Source organism: Ceratosolen solmsi, unplaced genomic scaffold (assembly GCF_000503995.2).
Source record: "Ceratosolen solmsi marchali unplaced genomic scaffold, CerSol_1.0 scaffold15, whole genome shotgun sequence".
Classification (NCBI taxonomy): Eukaryota; Metazoa; Arthropoda; class Insecta; order Hymenoptera; family Agaonidae; genus Ceratosolen; species Ceratosolen solmsi.
This window is the reverse complement of record NW_011948434.1, coordinates 3,732,343-3,750,982: the sequence shown is the minus strand read 5'-3', so window position 1 is coordinate 3,750,982 and position 18,640 is coordinate 3,732,343. Positions and strand designations below refer to the sequence as shown.

General features: G+C 32.3%; 2 protein-coding genes across 2 annotated transcripts; one reads left to right on the top strand and one right to left on the bottom strand.

The window, feature by feature from the left end:
- Positions 1–6,418: 6,418 nt before the first annotated feature.
- hpo (serine/threonine-protein kinase hippo) lies at positions 6,419–10,605 on the top strand. Its single transcript, XM_011502839.1, has 10 exons — positions 6,419–6,579; positions 7,356–7,436; positions 7,813–7,993; positions 8,219–8,446; positions 8,595–8,913; positions 8,995–9,128; positions 9,200–9,362; positions 9,538–9,629; positions 9,734–9,928; positions 10,013–10,605. Exons 1-10 carry the CDS (start codon positions 6,566–6,568, stop codon positions 10,169–10,171), a joined length of 1,566 nt encoding a protein of 521 aa, XP_011501141.1. The 5' UTR covers positions 6,419–6,565; the 3' UTR covers positions 10,172–10,605.
- Positions 10,606–14,875: 4,270 nt separating this feature from the next.
- On the bottom strand, positions 14,876–18,130 carry Snx17 (sorting nexin 17). The gene is made up of 8 exons (XM_011502838.1): positions 17,499–18,130; positions 17,282–17,397; positions 16,703–17,068; positions 16,545–16,632; positions 16,224–16,471; positions 15,776–15,985; positions 15,300–15,581; positions 14,876–15,224 (listed from the first exon to the last, which is right to left on the bottom strand). Exons 2-8 carry the CDS (start codon positions 17,339–17,341, stop codon positions 15,036–15,038), a joined length of 1,443 nt encoding a protein of 480 aa, XP_011501140.1. The 5' UTR covers positions 17,342–17,397; positions 17,499–18,130; the 3' UTR covers positions 14,876–15,035.
- Positions 18,131–18,640: the final 510 nt, after the last annotated feature.

Here is an 18,640-nt window from a genome sequence, read left to right as displayed (position 1 = left end):
TCTCTCTCTCTCTCTCTCTCTGTGTGTCTGTCTCTGTCTGTTTGTCTCTGTCTGTCTGTCTCTCTCTCGCTCTCTCCTTCTATTTCACCGACTCCGTTTCCGTGGCCGACTCTTCGCGTGTGTGCGCCGTAGGGTTAAGGGGAAGGCGTCACGGGAGGGGAAGCGAGCGTAAAGAGAACGAAGAGAAAGAGAAAGAAGAGAACGAGGAGTCGTCGACTCCACGAAGAGACTCGCGATATACGTGTGCGTGTGCGCGCTCTCGCGCATACGTGTGCTTACTTCGGCTTTCAGCCTGTTCTCAACCCCACCTATTCTTCGTGGCGCCGCCACCGCCGCCCCGACCTCCTCCTCCTTCAACGCCGCTACCACCACCACCACTACTTAACCGCCGCCACCTCCACCGCCACCACCACCGCTACCTCCGCCACCAACTCCTCCGTCGCTTCCACCACTCCTTCCGTCGACTGTTTCCTCCACCACCTCCTTCCTCCTCCTCCTCCTCCTCCTCCTCCTCCTCCTCCTCTTCTTTTACTCCCCTGTCGATTATCGCGCGCGCGCGCGCGCGTGTTTATATCCGCGGCTACGAATATGCGAATGTGCGACGGGACGCGAAAAGATCGCAGGGGTGCATCCGTGGCTCTAGGGTGCTCTAGGGCTCGACACCACCTCTAGTTCCACCTGTTTCGAGCGCGACGACCGTTTGCGGGAAAGCGAGGACCCTCGAATGGTTAAACGACTACGGAGCACCGCCGTGACATCCGAAGTATCCCAGGAAGCGCGGAGAGGCGTACACTGGCCCGTCGCTCTTTTTCGCTCGATTCGCGCGCTCTAAGCGCTGGTGGCGGTGGTAGCGGCGCTCAGGCCCCCACTCCTGAAATCGAGTGGCCGTCACCGTTACCCGCCACCACCACCTCCTGAGTGAGTCCCGGTCTCACCCTTGCAAGCGCTCCTGGCGCCGCTGGCCAGGGTACTCCGCGGGCCCCGAGGGATCGGACCCTTCATCGGCCTTCCACCGTCCGACTCCCTGTCATAAACAAAGTCGGCCTTTGTTCATAAAACTGGACCACTTTCCTCCGCCAAAATTGACAAATTTACGATCACTTTTCAATGCTCACGTAGCTGAGAAGTCAGTCCTGATGAATATGTCAGTTTTTAGAGATTTTCACGCGGGAGCGGCCAGCTCCGTTCGGCCGCATCCCGGCATTGCAATTTTCATTAGCAGCTAACATTTGCCCAGTTACTTTGCGATATAAACTGTCGTTCCTTCCTTCCTTCCCTATCGTTATTCGTACGAATAAAAGCTCTCTAAATTTATCTTTACCAAGGCCAGCCCATTATCTCTTATTCCATTTCAATTCTCATGCCATTAAAGCATCGACAATGTTTATTTATTTGCGTATTGTTGTTATCGGCGATAACCACTACTTCATACAGTGCACATATGTATTCTCAATAGCTCTAATAGTAGTAGCATTAATAGTTGGGTCGTTTAATAATAAATCAGGGAAATCGTTACGCGATTTATTTATAATTACTTAAAAGATGTTTATGAAATACGTTTATATTCCAATCAGCGCTAATTTTTTTAATAATCCAAAGGACGAATTGAGCACTGCTGATCCTCTATCTTTACGTATTGTTTAAAAAGTTTTTCTACAGCTTGAGCACAAAATGTGTAAAGTGAATTTTGTAATGGGTTTTGACGAAAAACGACGTGATTATTATATTGCCGTAAATTTATTATCCATCGGTTAAATAGCAAATTATTTATTACCACCTTAATGTGCAATTACGAATTACGATAGCAGCAAGGATAAAGCCGCGCGTTAAAATATTTCTTTTCCCTTCCATTATCGTGCACGCAAATTACGTAGTTTCGGCGATTGAGTCGAACAAATGCATTTCCTAACAATCGACGCGTGGAAAATCTTCATTTTAATGCAAAGCCTTCTTCTCATTTAAGGCATTTTAATGAATTTAAAAAAAAAAAAAAAAAAAAAAATCTTAACTTAATACTGCCATCCGGGCGGTTAGAGATTTATTGAGAGACATTTTTTTTTTTTACGTACGCGATATGCAATTCAACGTAGTGAATACAAAGATGTTGATTTTTGCCTCAGCCTCCTACCTCCTACTCTCGACCTAATACTGCAACAAAACAGATTGATGCATCGGAGAAAGGGTGAAAGAGGTAAGAGAAAAGCAGACTATACATTTTTCTTCGACCGCATCTTCTAATTTATCATATAATACGGCATATAATATCGCAGAGTAAGCGAAATTCTCAAAGTTTTTTTTTTTTTTGTAATTTTACTATTTACTTAAATCATTTTTCGTTACGTTTCATGAACATCAAAATATATTTGGGAAAAAAAAAATCTCTTATAAGCATTAATAGATAAATATTAATGAACGTCATTTCCGAGTTCGAAAGCTCTAATGGTTTCATAATATTTACGTACAATTGTGACGTTAGCATTGTTAAAATAGGGAAATTAACGACTCGAAATGATAAATTGCTGCTTTAATGCTCGTCTCAAGCAATTTCGAACTTGAGAAGACAAACACGCACACGCGCACACACGCACACGCACGCATATATATATATATATATATATATATATATATATATATATATTGAAAACTTGAATTCTTATTATTTCTTTGGAAATATAACGCTTCATTTCGTACAGATTGGTTTCGGCCGTACCATAAATAAAAAAAAAAAAAAATAAAAAAACACAAATGACTATTGAGGCACTTTGCGAAACATTGGCTTTGCTTAAAATTGCTGAAAAGAATTGTCACGCGCTTGTCGACGATGAAAGAAAAAAAATGGATGACATTGTAGCCGGAAGACGTTCATTTTTATCTTTATTTCCTCTTCATAGGGTCATTAGGCTTTATCAATGTTAACGCATCAAGAATTGATTATCATAAGATTGCGTCATCGGTTGTTCTTACAACAGCTCATTTGAACAAATATTGAGGTGGTCCATTTTACCTGCTCTAACCGTCTTGTCTGGGTTATACTCTTACCTCTTCGGTACGTGACTCCACTAAAGTGATGTGTAGTAGGAGTTCGAGAAGAAGAAGCCACAAATGAGAGAGAGAGAGAGAGAGAGAGAGATCCAGAAAAAGAGAAATCACTATGTTGCAGAACGAATGGAAATTTGAAAATCTCATCTTTCTTTGATCAAATTACTTTTTCCTTCATTTCCATAAAGATTGCAATCTTTTTACAATGTCCGAAGCAATATAGAATAATTAGTGGGTATAATTTATTATCTTGTAAAATATTGCAGAATTTGAATATTCGAAATGGTGGAAACAGACCGAATGATTGTTAATTAACCGTTAACAGTTATTCTACATACGTTTAGAATTTAATGAGAGAAGCTAGAATTTTAGAGATTTTGTATTTTTGGGTGAACGGGAGAGAATATTTTTTAAAAATATATTTACAAATTTTCGTTATTTGATGCAAAATCGTTCGCTATCTCATCCATATTTCATCCAAACTACTAATGGCCAATATACTTTTTCTTTTAAAAATCGTTGTTTCAAGTAATATTATGCCATGTGAACCATGTAATTATCATCTTCTGTGTTTCAATAATTTACGAACATGTCGATAGCGTTTAAATTGAAAAAAAAAACCACAATAAAAAAAAAACAAGTAAATTACCAGCATAAAGTCGCAAAAATAAATGAGAAAAAGTTTTTACTATCTACATGTTTATTATCGAAGAATAATTGTATTATTAAATAAATTAATAATTAAAAGGAAAAAGCGGATCTTTTAAAATTAATAAACAAAAACAAGACGATAAAAATAAAACAAAAAAGCTGTTTTTAAGCACAGACTTGTGCTTAAGTATCTCCGTGTATTAAGGAAATTAGTACTACTACTACTACTACTTCTACTACTACTACTACTACTACTACTACTACTACTACTACTACTACTACTACTACACGAGATAGAAATGAGACTTGTGTCAATTACGAAAAAGGAGCTTTAGAAATTTAGAAAACAATAAGGAGAAGTAGAAATGGCAAAAATATGAGAGGTGAGGAGACAAAATTTCTAGAGAAGCGATGAAAAAAGGAGATTTAACAAGTGCTGGGAATAAAAAGGAGATGTTGAAAAGAGAGAAAAAGGAGTGAGAGAATAGAAGAAAGGGAGGAATAAATAAGACGAAGATAATGTAGAATAGGTGTGTGTCTCTCTCTCTCTCTCTCTCTGTGTGTGTGTGTGTGTGTGTGTGTGTGTGTGAGAGAGAGAGAGAGAGAGAGTGAGCGAGTGAGCGAAGGAGAGAGAGTGCACGATGAAAAAGACTGAAAAGTAGAAAAAGAGAGGGAATGAAGATTAGGCAGGTATACTAACCAGCGAGCGAGGGGAATACATGGTCACGGTGGATTAGGGGCGGGGGTGAGAGAGAAACAGAGTGAGAGAGAGAGAGAGAGAGAGAGAGAGCGAGAGAGTAATATTGAGCGAGCGGCGGTCGGTGGGGGAGGGGTGGGTGCAAAGAGATACATTCGTCGGAATATAATGTCGGCGCGGTAGCGGCAGCGGCGGCGGCGGTGGCGGCGGCGGTAGCGTGTGTTGAGCAGCAACGAGGGAGTAGCGAGAGGCGAGAAGAGAGAATGAGCGAGTGAGCGAGAGAGCGAGCGCCGGCGAAGGGGGAGGAGAGCAGTCAAGTGGATTGGAGAGGGGCGGGTTGACCCAGCGGCTCGATTCACCACGAGCACGATGTGCTGAGTGCCCTGAACTCTCGGGTTTCTCGCTCCCTCCCTCCCGCTCTCTCGCTCGGGCCGCCTTACGGTGACGGGGGCTGCATGCCGATGTCGATGCCACCGTTTACTCGCTCTCCCGAGCGAGCCAAGCGCATGCAGCGACTGCGACGGGGCCTGTATGTATATATTACGATTTGCGTGCAGTCTAGACTGGAGGAATGCGTTCCTAAAGTAGAGTGGGCACGGCCCAATGGGGCACACACGATCCCGGGTCGTGTGCGCGGAGCCATTTTTAAATGGACACGTGACGAACAAGCGGGAAAATAGGCGATTCAAACAGCGGATCGAATGAAACGGCCGAGCGGATGGTTTCGGGACGGTGCAAGCGGTCGGCGATTTTCGAATTTCACGGGTTCGCGCCCAAACCCCGTGCCCTCGAGCCTGTCGGTCTCGCATTGCAATATATTATCTAAATGTCTTTAATCGGCTGTCACTGGGTTGCTACAAAGGGTACTACTACAATACGCCTGCCAGAGTCTTGTTTTACATTCGTTTTGCATTAATAATGGGCGCCTTGCGATTTTGGAGCTTGGAGCTTGGAGGAAGGGACTGAACTATTTTTTACATTGACACTGTTTTTTTACCGAGAATCGTGCGAGTGTCGCTCGATGATTTTTCCGTCGATTCGCCATTTCGGCACTTTCGCGCTTTCAAATTGGATTTCGGTGCTGTGCAGCACTTTAAGCCGTAACATCGGATTCGTAGGAGTAGGAATAGGAATAAAAATAGACGTAAAAATAGAAATAGAAATAGAAATAGAAATAGACATAGAAAGAGAAAGAGAAAGAGAAAGAGAAAGAGAAAGAGACAGAGAAAGAGAAAGAGACAGAGAAAGAGAAAGAGACAGAGAAAGAGAAAGAGACAGAGAAAGAGAAAGAGACAGAGAAAGAGAAAGAGACAGAGAAAGAGAAAGAGACAGAGAAAGAGAAAGAGACAGAGAAAGAGAAAGAGACAGAGAAAGAGAAAGAGAAAGAGAAAGAGAAAGAGACAGAGAAAGAGAAAGAGACAGAGAAAGAGAAATATATCGCAAAACTTAACGAATAATTCCTCCTTCTTATAATAATCTTTCTAATAATTTTGACGATGCTACGCAATGAATAATGTTATGCCCTCGTAATTTTGATTACAATTGCTTGATTTTGACCGTTCGTCAACGGCACTTCAAAGCCACAAATTCCTAAGATTTTCAATTCTGCATCATCCAACGACAGGTCTGATAAATATTATTAATATATAAATATGCAGACGCGTGTGAGCGCTCCCATGAATTATAAAATATTATAGTCGATAAAACAGAGAGCGGACTGAATTGGAAGATAATTTTCGTCGCAGGCGGCCATTGATTTTCAATGAGGAGAAGTTCGGCTGAATGGAGCACGCTGATTTAATGGTTGAACGTATTTGAATTTTTGTATTTCTTATTTAAGTTTTCAAGTGTCTAATTTTAAATGTGCCCTGTATAACCAAAAAGAGACGTGTCCCACCCCCGATGTGTTTGAGAACGCGAGCACGACGAACCGCCATCTATAATGACCGACGGTCGGATTGGATTTTCAATGTTTCGGCCTCTCTGATTGCATTTACAATTCAATATAAAAATGTAATATATATATATCAATCAACATTCGTCGAAAATGTCAAATTAAATTTCTGCGCTGACGAACATTTGAGCCTGTCGGCTCTTCGCGTCGCGCTTTGTATGTGCTTTTGAGAAAGAAAATTGAGCGCTGCCTCGCGAGGCGACGTGTTGACGTAAAAGGCGAAGATGTCTTCTAAGAGGTACTTAATTTTCCCTTTCTTCTCCCTTTTTTTTTTCTTTTATTTTAATACCAAGAGACATGTTCCGTAAATACATACGTTTGACTATTGAATTTCATAATTGCGTAAGTTTGAATATCCAATTTAAAAATGCCATTGACGACACTGCTTTGTCAAAGATGCTCGTCTTTCCCGTGATGGAAGCGAATTTCTTTACGTCCACCGAGTTCCTCTTTGTTAACCTGCATTATTCTCTCACCTTCTAAATGAAAGAAAAAAAGAAAAAAACAAAAACAAAAACAAAAACAAAAAAATAAAAAAAGAAAGAGAGAAGAAAAAAAACCTGAATGTTTCATAGCTTTTGATTTTTCTATTGTCCGGTTATTTACGTCGTTCGATAATTATTACAAATTTTTCAAAGCTTCTAATAAAAACAATATAGTTTCCTACCATTTATAACGAATTTCAAGAGTAAACTGTGTAAGTTGTTTAGAGGGAGGACAAATCATTTTATGCATTAATAAGTCATTCTGAGAGTGGGTCATTTCAATTGGTGATTAATTAGTAAGAATACTTTGGATTAACGCCTCATGGTGTATACAAAGCTTATTTTTCAATTTTGTAATACATCTTCTTTGCATTTATGTTTTTCGATGCTTTAGAATTAAATATCTTTTTAAACGTCGTGTAAATTAACAGCTATTTTTTATGTTTTACTTTTTATATGATACTTTGGTTATTTTTATTAATTTAAATTTAACAATAATTTATAATTAATCAATGTTTGATATTGTTAGCGAACTTAAGAAGTTATCAGAAGAGAGCTTAACGAGACAACCAGAGGAAGTCTTTGATATAATATGTAAATTAGGAGAGGGGTGAGTATATAATACAAATAGATAAAGTAATTAGTCTGTTGCCAAATGCGTGCCAACTAACATTAAAATATTACTTATTTTGCATACTATTTAAAATAATGAAAAGTATAATTATCCTCTGTTAATATCTGTATTAAAGTTTTCCCTATTGTTTGATTTTTAAATTACTATACAAGATTAACATCCTCTATTGCTATTTGATAGTTTTAAACGATAATTTGAAATATATTATAGATATAATATAGATATAATAATAATAATAATAATAATAATAATAATAATAATAATAATAATAATAATAATAATAATAATAATAATAATAATAATAATAATAATAGAATGCTCAAGTATGAACTTAATATTCTATTAATTGTAGGTCATATGGATCTGTATATAAGGCATTACATAAAGAAAGTGGTCAAGTGCTTGCAATTAAGCAAGTGCCTGTCGATACCGATCTTCAAGAAATTATTAAGGAAATTTCTATCATGCAGCAATGTGATTCTCCTTATGTAGTCAAATATTATGGAAGCTATTTCAAAAATACTGATTTATGGGTATGCATTCATAATATAGCAATATTATTATAGAAATAATTTTTAAAATTAGAAACCAACGCCAATACAATGAAATATATTTGTAAAATATATTTATAAATCGATATACGAATTCATATTTAACAAGTAGTTGAATCATTGGAAAATTAAAATTTTATATGACAATGCGTTCTAAATATTGTATTCCTCTATGGATTTTAACGTTACAATTTTATGCTTTAATAGATTGTAATGGAATATTGTGGTGCTGGATCTGTTAGTGATATTATGAGGTTAAGAAAGAAAACATTGCAAGAGGACGAGATTGCTACAATTTTAAGTGATACGTTAAAAGGCTTGGAATATCTGCATTTAAGAAGAAAAATACACAGAGACATTAAGGCGGGAAATATATTATTGAATAATGAAGGACACGCTAAGTTAGCTGATTTTGGTGTTGCGGGTCAATTAACAGTAAGTGCAGGAGAATTTTTCTAAACATTAATTTTGTTTAATCTCGCGCTTTAGGGGAGCCTAAAACAAGAATTATGACGAATGTTTGAGAATAAAACTCAACATTATAATATAAATGTGACAGACTTGTAAATTATATTTTCTATAGGATACAATGGCAAAACGTAATACAGTTATTGGAACTCCGTTTTGGATGGCTCCAGAAGTTATTCAAGAAATAGGATATGATTGTGTAGCAGATATTTGGTCCCTCGGTATAACAGCTCTTGAAATGGCTGAAGGCAAGCCACCTTATGGTGATATTCATCCAATGCGAGCAATTTTTATGATTCCAACAAAACCACCACCTAGTTTCAGAGAACCTGATCAATGGAGTCCAGAATTTATCGATTTTGTTAGTGTGTGCCTTGTCAAAAATCCCGAGGAAAGAGCAACTGCTAGTGAATTACTGAATCACGAATTCATAGGTCATTTCTGACGTTTAATGTTCGCTTTAAAAATTTTTATGATTGTATTTTTATATTTAAATTTTTACGATATTATTTTAGGCAACGCAAAACAGCCAAGTATTCTTAGTCAAATGATCACGGATGCACATGAAATCCGAGAGAAACAAAGTACTAATCGTGCTCATATAATAAATAATGTAGCGATTAAGGGACAAAATAATGCCGATGACTCGGTAATCTCTCATTCACTTTTACGCATACTTTTTTAGGAAATCCTTATAAAGAATATATATTTTAATTAAAGGACGATGACGATTGTACGGGAACTATGAAACCATTGCCGGAAGATCAAGGAACATTGGTTCCAAGTCATGATCTTCTAGATACAGGAACACTTACTTCGGCTATGCTGGATTTAGGGACAATGGTTATAAATAGTGATACTGATACCGAAGCAACGATGAAAAGTATGTGAAATCTAACTTTCTTATCTCTTTGCATCAATTAAAAAACTACTTAACGATTATTAGATTATAAATTATAAATTTTTTTTTAACTATTGAAAATTACATGTACGTATTAAAGAAGTTAGTGGTAATTGTTTAAGGCGCAAGTTAAGTAGTGATATAATTTATTTAACAGGGCACAATACTGGATCAGTTGAATCAGGAAAAAAGTATCGTCCTTTATTTCTTGACCATTTTGATAAAAAAGAATCACCAGAAGTGGAAAAAGTGAGTTTAAATAATAATAAGTAAATGTTCTTTAATTAAAGTTTTTGTTTGTTTGTTTGTTTGTTTTTTTTTTTTTTTTTTTTTTTTTTTATGTTTTTTATTAGGGAAACGGTCAAATACATTTGGTACAAAGTCTTGAATTAGAAACTAAACCAGAAGTACAAAGTCCATTAGAATCACAGAGGTTTCAAAGCCATTTACAATTACAATTAAATCAAATTTCACATCCAATGCCAGAACAGCCTCTTAACAACATATCAAAAATACAAAATGTATTTAATGAACGTGAATTTGATTTTGTAAGCAATAACTATTGTTTCCTTTATTTTATAATCAGTTATTGTTTATTTTGGAAATATAACAGTTAATGCATTTTTTGACAGTTGAAGTTTCTTTCTTTCGAAGAATTGCAACAGAGAATGGAGAATCTTGACGATGAACTGGAGAAAGAAATAAACGAATTGAAAAAAAGGTATCAAACTAAAAGACAACCTATCCTCGATGCCATGGATACAAAACGAAAGCGCCAACAAAATTTTTAATGGTTAGGAACTTTTTAATTAAATATGAAACGCGTGTGATAGATCCGATGGTGTACAGATGTATAAATACATAGATATTCTATAATCACAGTTCTGACTTCGCAAGAAAAAAAACAATATCGTTGAGATATTAATAAAGCTTTTTCCTTACGAAATCAGTGAATGAAAGGAATATAAAGGAATACTAGCCAATAATTTCACGTCACCAGTGTAAATTGTTTTACATGATTCAGATAAGAAGAACTACGATAATACTTAATTTTTTATTACTTGAACGTAGTTATTGTTAAATATACTATTCTTATAGAAATATAATACTTGATATAATGCCGTTTAGCGGATTAGAGAAAAAAATAATAACACATTGATGTATATCGATGCGTATGTATATATGACAGCTAGACTGCTAATTTTGCACGAAAAAATTTTTTATAATATTTATAGTATAATAGAGGCGAGAAGAAAAATCCTAATGTGAAAGGAAGTCTTTGAAAAATCAGGATAGATTTTATATGTCGAGCCGTTAGGTTTTTATCAGATTGCCTTTTTTATAGCAATAATTTAAATGAATTTTCTTTAATGCATTTCGGTGATATATACATAATATTATCTCAAATAACAATGTTGTTTTTAAATATTACGCGATTGCGTTCATGTTGGGTCTAAAATTAAAGTAAACCTAAAGAAGAATGAATCTTTTGGTTTAATACCAACTTTTGATTTAACTGTAAAACAATTTAAAATATGGTATGGCGTAAGGCGCGATTAAAAATCCGCCATTCACGAGTATTATAAAATCCATCCGCAAGATATTATAAAAAGTACTTATAAAGAGTACCCTGGGTATTATAAGTCATTGTAACAGTGTAAATAGTTTAACTGTTTAAAGTTAATTATTTGAGTAATTAGGTAAAAATTAAATAAACGATGAAATGGTGGAAAAACTATATATATATCAAAATTTACTTTCTTGGAGCCGAGTAGGAATGTAAATAGGACAATTCCTATTATTGAATCAAATCACTTACCTATTTCAGTTTATATTCCTATGTTGAAATTAATAATTAATTTATTAATTATAAAAAATTCGTTGCCAAATTGTTTGCTGTATTATATTTAATGAATTGCTGCATATTTCAACTCGATCTTATCCAATTTCACTTGATTCTAATGCAATGAGAAATATAAGGGGTTATTGGTACTTTTCTTACTTTTTTTTATAGTTTTCTAAACTAATCGTTTGAATTACATTCCATCGATTCGAACTCTTTATTTGTTTGCATTCGTGATAATTTATAACTTTAATTTCGATAATTTTAAATTTAATTTAATTTAATCAAAATTTCTTTACTACAAGCCATTCAGCACACACGTTTCGCCATACCGATGTAAAATTACTATTGAAATATGTTTTATTTATAATTTTCTTCAATTTATTTAATTGTAAGTCACTTTGGACTTCGAATTCAAGTTTTAAAATTTTGCATTTTGATCCTTAAGCTTCTACTACAAACTCGGATAATAATTTCAAATCGTGCCATAAATGTTACAAAATTTCGTAGTTGTTTTAGATTAATAAATATCTCTTTCAATAAAAATCAAATCAAGCGATAGAGTCAACTATTTGTTTTTATGGTTGATATTACGTTTAAATGGAAAATGTGAATTCTAACGACAATGGCGAATCCTTGTCGATGATGTTAACTTTCCATTGCAAAATTTCTTCTCATTTTAAAAATTGTTCGTTGAAGTGTATGATTACTTTTTAATGCAAGATAATTTGTAAATTGACGTGAATTTTAAATATTTATACAAGGATTGAAAATAATTGTCTCTGGGATTTTTAGAATAATTATAAAACAAAGAATTTCAATTCAATTCAAATTCCAGTAAATCAGAACTTATATTTAGGTAGTATTGATGGGTAGGTGATTGAATTAAAATTTGTCTTTCTTCTTGCATCATATGCTATTTATTTTATTGCTATACAATTGTATGCAAATGATTAGCTCAGTTAAATTATATTATTATTAAGCTGTAATTCTTATAATATAATATATGCTTTATAATACTTAGGTACCGTAATACTTTCGTTTAAAGGTATTTAAGCGCACCTTATGTCACAATGGGAAACCAATAAAACATTAGAAAGATGATGACATTTACATATTTAGAATCTTTTGAGAGTATCTAAAATTTTGAATATTGAGATTATACGCTATTATAGAGAATAGTGAATATATATTTTATTTATTCAATATTAATTAATTGAAATGCGAAAAATGTGAGATTAAAAACAAAGCGAAACAACAAATATTTTGTTTGTATACTGAGTATATTTAATACTGGAGTAGTAATCGTCAAACTTTTATTTATACAAATGATAATTATAACAAATTATAATGATGTATTCAAAAGTTGGCATTAAACTCCAGACAATTCCCATATAAGTATTTTTTTACTGATCAACTTAAATGGGAAAAATCTTACTTTAATTTAATATAGAAAAGAAGAACACATTGCATTGGGAATTAATCGCTTTCTACCGCCATATATAGTAAAGAAATTTGCCTAATAATGACAACTACGCACTTAACTTATTTTTTTGTTTTTATGTAATTTTTTTGCGAGTAAACCCTGTGTGAACGTCTTTCTTGTAGATGTATATTAATGTATCGCCTCATTTTCGAGGAAACAACTGTATTCTTTCATAAGAACAAAACATGCGCATAAACAGAAATTATCGAAAGCGAAACATTTTTTTAGTATTAGTCTTCCTTGTTACAAATGTATTCGAAAATGTCTGAGATTAATCGTATTGTTAAATCAGCGCAATAAAAGAAAAACAGAAATCTTATGGTAAAGAATACAACGATGAATTTTGTATATTTTATGCGACGTGTAATCATGCAGATAAAGTGTTTTTGAGGTATTGTTACAACATTAGTTGTATATATTATTATAAATTTTTTTTTTTTTTTTTTTTAACGAGAAAGTCGCAGTGATAGATTTATTATAATAATATATTATTATTTAGTGTTATAATTAACATTTAGATTTTGTTTTTTGTTTGATTTATTGAGTGGATAAATTATTGAACACAATTGAATTTTTTTTTAACGTTTACAAAGTAAAATAAAAATAAGAGAAATATAAGTATGTCGTGTGAGCATTTATAACAAGAACTGAAACTTTACCGTACATTCATTTGAAAAACAATCGTAATAAAATAATAACATATTTTTGATATAGAAATGAATAAACCATGCGCCTTCTCGATCTACAATAAGGTTTCTATATAAAACTTATTAAATGAAACGTCGAACATTGTATCAACTTATTTTCGAAAAATCTATAAAATGTCAATAAGACAAACATTGTATTACATAAAAAAAAAAAAAAAAAGAAGAAGAAGAAAACAAACAACCATTAATTAAATATAGAATTTTGTGAAACTAATTGCTTTAAACAAAAAAAAAACAAAAAAAAAAAAAAATGAATGAAAAATTATAAAATAGTAATGCATTTTGTGCAAATTATTTATTTTTCTTAAACCTTATTTACTGATTATGATAATTAATATAAAGTGGATGTTAAAATAAATGCATTCATAATTTACAAATAAGAATATATAAATTTATTAATATTTGATTTATACAACAAGCGGCAGTTATAGCATCATATGTTACAATTCATTTTTATTCAGCATGCATGCGCATTTATAATTCACATAATTGTGTGCTGAAGTACATATTACACGAGAGATTTTAATTTTGAATTCTGAATAAGTTGTATAAAATTTCATTTATTTCGTTTAACAAATAATGATACAGTGTCTCTATCACATTGAAATTAACAATTTCTACTGAAACTGTCATGATATGTATGCCAAAATTGTTTCTTAATTGACTTACTTTCAGGAATTTTATTTCATTATAATCTCACAATGTCGAAGATAAATGCATGACATATTTCGAAAGTATGTAACAATACAATTACATCATGTTATTAACACAGAAGTGAATATTTTATTTACAAGCGAGGTAGTTCAGATAAAATAAGTTATTTAAATCAAACATTTTTTTCAAACTTTTGAATTAAAAAATTTTAATTATATGGTTACTATTTAAATTATCGACATCGAATGATTATTAAAAAATGTACGATATTCTTTAAACTTCTATGATTAAATATATAAGAAACAATTCTTTTCTTAATCTGATCCCTACTTCCAGGCACTGTTATGTACAACCGCAAACACTAAAAGTATCGAATGATCTGAGTATCTTTCACATCATTTTTAAATATAATTTTACTTTATGCATTTATGCATGCATATACATGCATACATACATGCGTAGATGCACAAATAAATATAAATATATGTATATATGTATGTATATATATATATATATATATATATATATATATACGTATATGTATATATAAATAATTTGGCCACTGGTGTATTTATTTTTTTTTTCACACATCGTAATAATTCGATTAGCTTTATTATATGTTTATTTTAATCAGAACAATTTTATACGAAAAAATATTTTCATCTATTATAAAAATTACAAAAAAATTCGAGACGTTTTATTATACTTATGTAAAAATATTATATATTATTAATAAGTTTTGATTATCAATTTCTTAATGTGTAATTACTGTTTGAGTTAACATTTTTGACTTGTTTATATTTTACTCATTCGTTTTTAAATAATTAAAATTTTAGTATCATTAGTAGCTTAATTAAAGCTCAATTAAAACCATTATATCAAATTTTATTAACTTCATAATTTAAATTTATGAAAAAGTATATAAATAACTAGTATGGAATTGTGAAGTAATCTATAGTTCTTTTTTATAGATCATCATCGCCTATCATACAAAATGCATTGTTTTCTAATAAATCTCCGTCAATATTATGCCTTTGTTCTTGGTACATAGATGGTTTGACCAACATTGGTTTTCTAACTTTTGTAGCAGAAAACCTATCTGTGATTTTTTTAATAATTGGCTCTGTTTTTACACAAGTATTGATATCATTTTCCTATAAAAATAAAAATTTTTTATAAAACTTTTTGCCATATATAATTTTTACCAGGGTAAAAAGAACTTAACCGACTTTCAAGTTTCTGTTGAAAGTTTCTGCTGATAAAGAACCTATGACAGTTCGACTATGACCATCTCTTGTAATATACGTCCATGTCTTTCCAGTTTCTACTTGATTTTTAATGCCTCCAACATTTTTTAATAAAAGCTCATCGATCATCGATTGTAGGCATACAGACATTAATATAGCTTGTTCTGAAGAAATTGTTATCCACTGTAAATGATCTTTCGCCATTAAATATTCAAATGATAATTCAAGACTGCAGTCAGATGTTTCTTCGTGTCTGTCACTTCCCTACCACACACACACACACACACACATACGTATATAAATCGTAACTTAATATTAAATATATTATTTCAATAATAACACATGGTAATACTAAACAAAAATTCATCAAGGAAATTAAAAAACATTTAAAATTTTGAAGATACTGATCAAAATTGAAAACTATCAAGCTCTACAAGTATTTAAACACGTAATTTTACCTCGTGAAGTGTTGTAATGCGCCAACAACGCATTCTAGTAACTTTAAATCCAATTTCTTCTTCTGCATTCTCAATTGAAGAAATTCTTATGTTTAATTCATTTTTTCCAATAGATACTAAAACTTTTGAACCAGTTTCTGGATAATCACATTGGCAAGGTGCAAATTGAATATAACCATAGTATTTTAACGATTGAACAATTTCTAAATACTGAAATTAAATCTCAACATGAATACTTTTTAAAGTGATAATTCATAATTATAGAAAAATCAATACATTATAAAAAATATTCATCAAAAAATGACAATTTTTTCATGTAAATAGTTTATTCGTTGAAGTAATATTTTTTTTTATTTTTATTTACTAGTATATTATTTGCTACGATGGTAATGATTACGGTACTGGTTTTCTGCAGAAAAGTACAGTGTATTAGCATTAATAAACTTACTTCTTTTTTATTATGCTCTTGTAAATTATTCAAACGATACTTAAGTTCTTTTGTCGTAGGAATCCAACCTCTTTCTATTTCAGCCATTGCTTGGATATGTAATAAATTTAAAGCTACCGAATCATTAACTAATTCTAAATCAAATCCAACATCCCAATACCATTTTCCTAATATTATTTTAGTGCCAACTTTATGTATATTTTTTTGGGTGATAATAGGCGATTCAAAATCTTGAAGTTTTCGTAGAACTAAATAGTTAAATATATGAAAATATAAGTACAAGGTTAACAAAATTACTACTTTACATAAACAAATATCTACCAATGAAATTATCTCCATCTTGAAAAACAATAAATAACGAAAAATATGGACAAAATCGTTCATCCAATTTAATTTGCTTGCATACTTTCTGTAATAGAAAACAGAATTTGATGGAATGTTTTCGTTAAAGTTAAAGGTAATATTGGATTAAATTTTACCTTTAAAATATGACCAGAATTTTCGGCTATCGAAACATCAAGATTAATTTTCGTACCATTTAACAGGAAGATATCAATATTATCATCTTTAATCAAGCCTGCAGCGCTCTCTAACTGAGCACTCAGTAGAAAACCGTTTAGAAGCTCAGAATTATTAATATTTGTATTTTGACCAATTGTTTGAATATATTTATCTAACGATAATCGTCGATCTTCTTGTTGATTGATTGTTAAAGGAAAAAATTTCTTTGGAGGAAAAGATGGTAAAGGTACTTCCAAATCCTTTGTCAACTGTTCGTGGAGATTATGAAGCTGTTTGTATCTGACGGTACAATGAAATAAACCATTGATATGCACATTATAACCCTATAATAATAATTTTATAATTAATAAACAAAGTATTACAATTTTTTTTAATTATAATTTTAAGTTGAAATTGACTTTATAAGTCTTATGGCTTAATTTCATTCATTTAAAATATCGATATATGGTTAACTAAAAATGTAATAAGAATTAAATTACTAAATTATTTATATTAATATATAAAAAGACCTGAAAGCTCAGTGATATAAAAATTACCAAATATGCATTGCCAGCTTCGTCGATAAGTTCTTGCGTATCTGGCACAGAAAAATGCATTCTTACAATTTCCAGCTTCTCGTTGTCTAGCTATTTTCATACATAGTCAGCTTTATCTAAAATAGTATGAAAATGGATTAAATAGGCTTAACTCAAATATGAAGTAACTTGCTAAATTTAAATTTAAAATTAAATAAAATTTAAATATGGAGCTTACCAGTTTTAGTTTCAATAAGACTTTCACACTTATAATGGAATAGAAGTAAAAATTAAAGTTTCTTCACAGCATAGCAACGAACTGTATTAGGGCTTCGCAGATTATTCTTGCGCACTTTTGTAACCTCAATAACTGACCATTTCTTCCCATGTCGTCTTAAGCAATTAACAATAACTTTATTCTTTTCATTTTATTTAGCTAAGCTTTATAAAGCTATAAATTGCCAGATAAATGAAAAAGCTTCAAGATAATATTTTAACTTTGTAATGAAAGTTTGACAATTGATATTCCAGATCACCCACACAAGAGAACGTCAATTAACTACCGCAGGTTTTCTCTTTTTTTGCAAAGTTCTGCAACGCAAGTATGTAAAAATATTTGCGTGTAGGTGGAAAAGGAGAAAGGTCTGGACTTCGGATACACTTTGCAAAAGCCAACACTTGAGAGAAAAAATTGCACAGTATGCATTAATATCCATTGACCGTATGAAATATGTAGCAAGCACCACTGCAAAGCAGAGCGAAAGATCATTCGTCGTTTTTCCTTCTGTTTTTTAATAATTTTTATGTTCTCTGCATTGTATGCGTGAGAGAAGAAGTATAGAATCTAAGATACTTATACCGTTGTAATAAAATTACTTTGTAGAGACGTCTTATATTTACGGCTAATTCGTTTAAAACAGCATTCGTCGCTCGAATGCTCAATTAGATTACGGTGGACTGTTTAGGGTTTAAGCCATTTAATAGCCTAATCGCATTATTAATTGAATAAACAGTAAAATTGCATGCACACATAGTGCATTGACGGCTTTGAGAAAACGATATGATTACATATTTTTTTTTTCCTTCAAGATTGTTCTTGCAATATTGTTAGATAGTTAAATGTGTCCAATGGAGTGTTATACGCGCATACGCACGAGCGCTCCCATTATTATATATACATGTGCACATGCGTACATGCGCGTATACAATAATGCGCATATGCATGTATTTACATTACATTATTAGTGTAATACGGCGGTCGAAAACCGGATTCTGTTTACCAATTTCGCCTCTGTACAATTGCAACGATCAAAGCGACGCCTTGTGACTAAATTTATCACTGTCTAATTCTTCAAATTCATGTCTTCTCTCAAATTAACA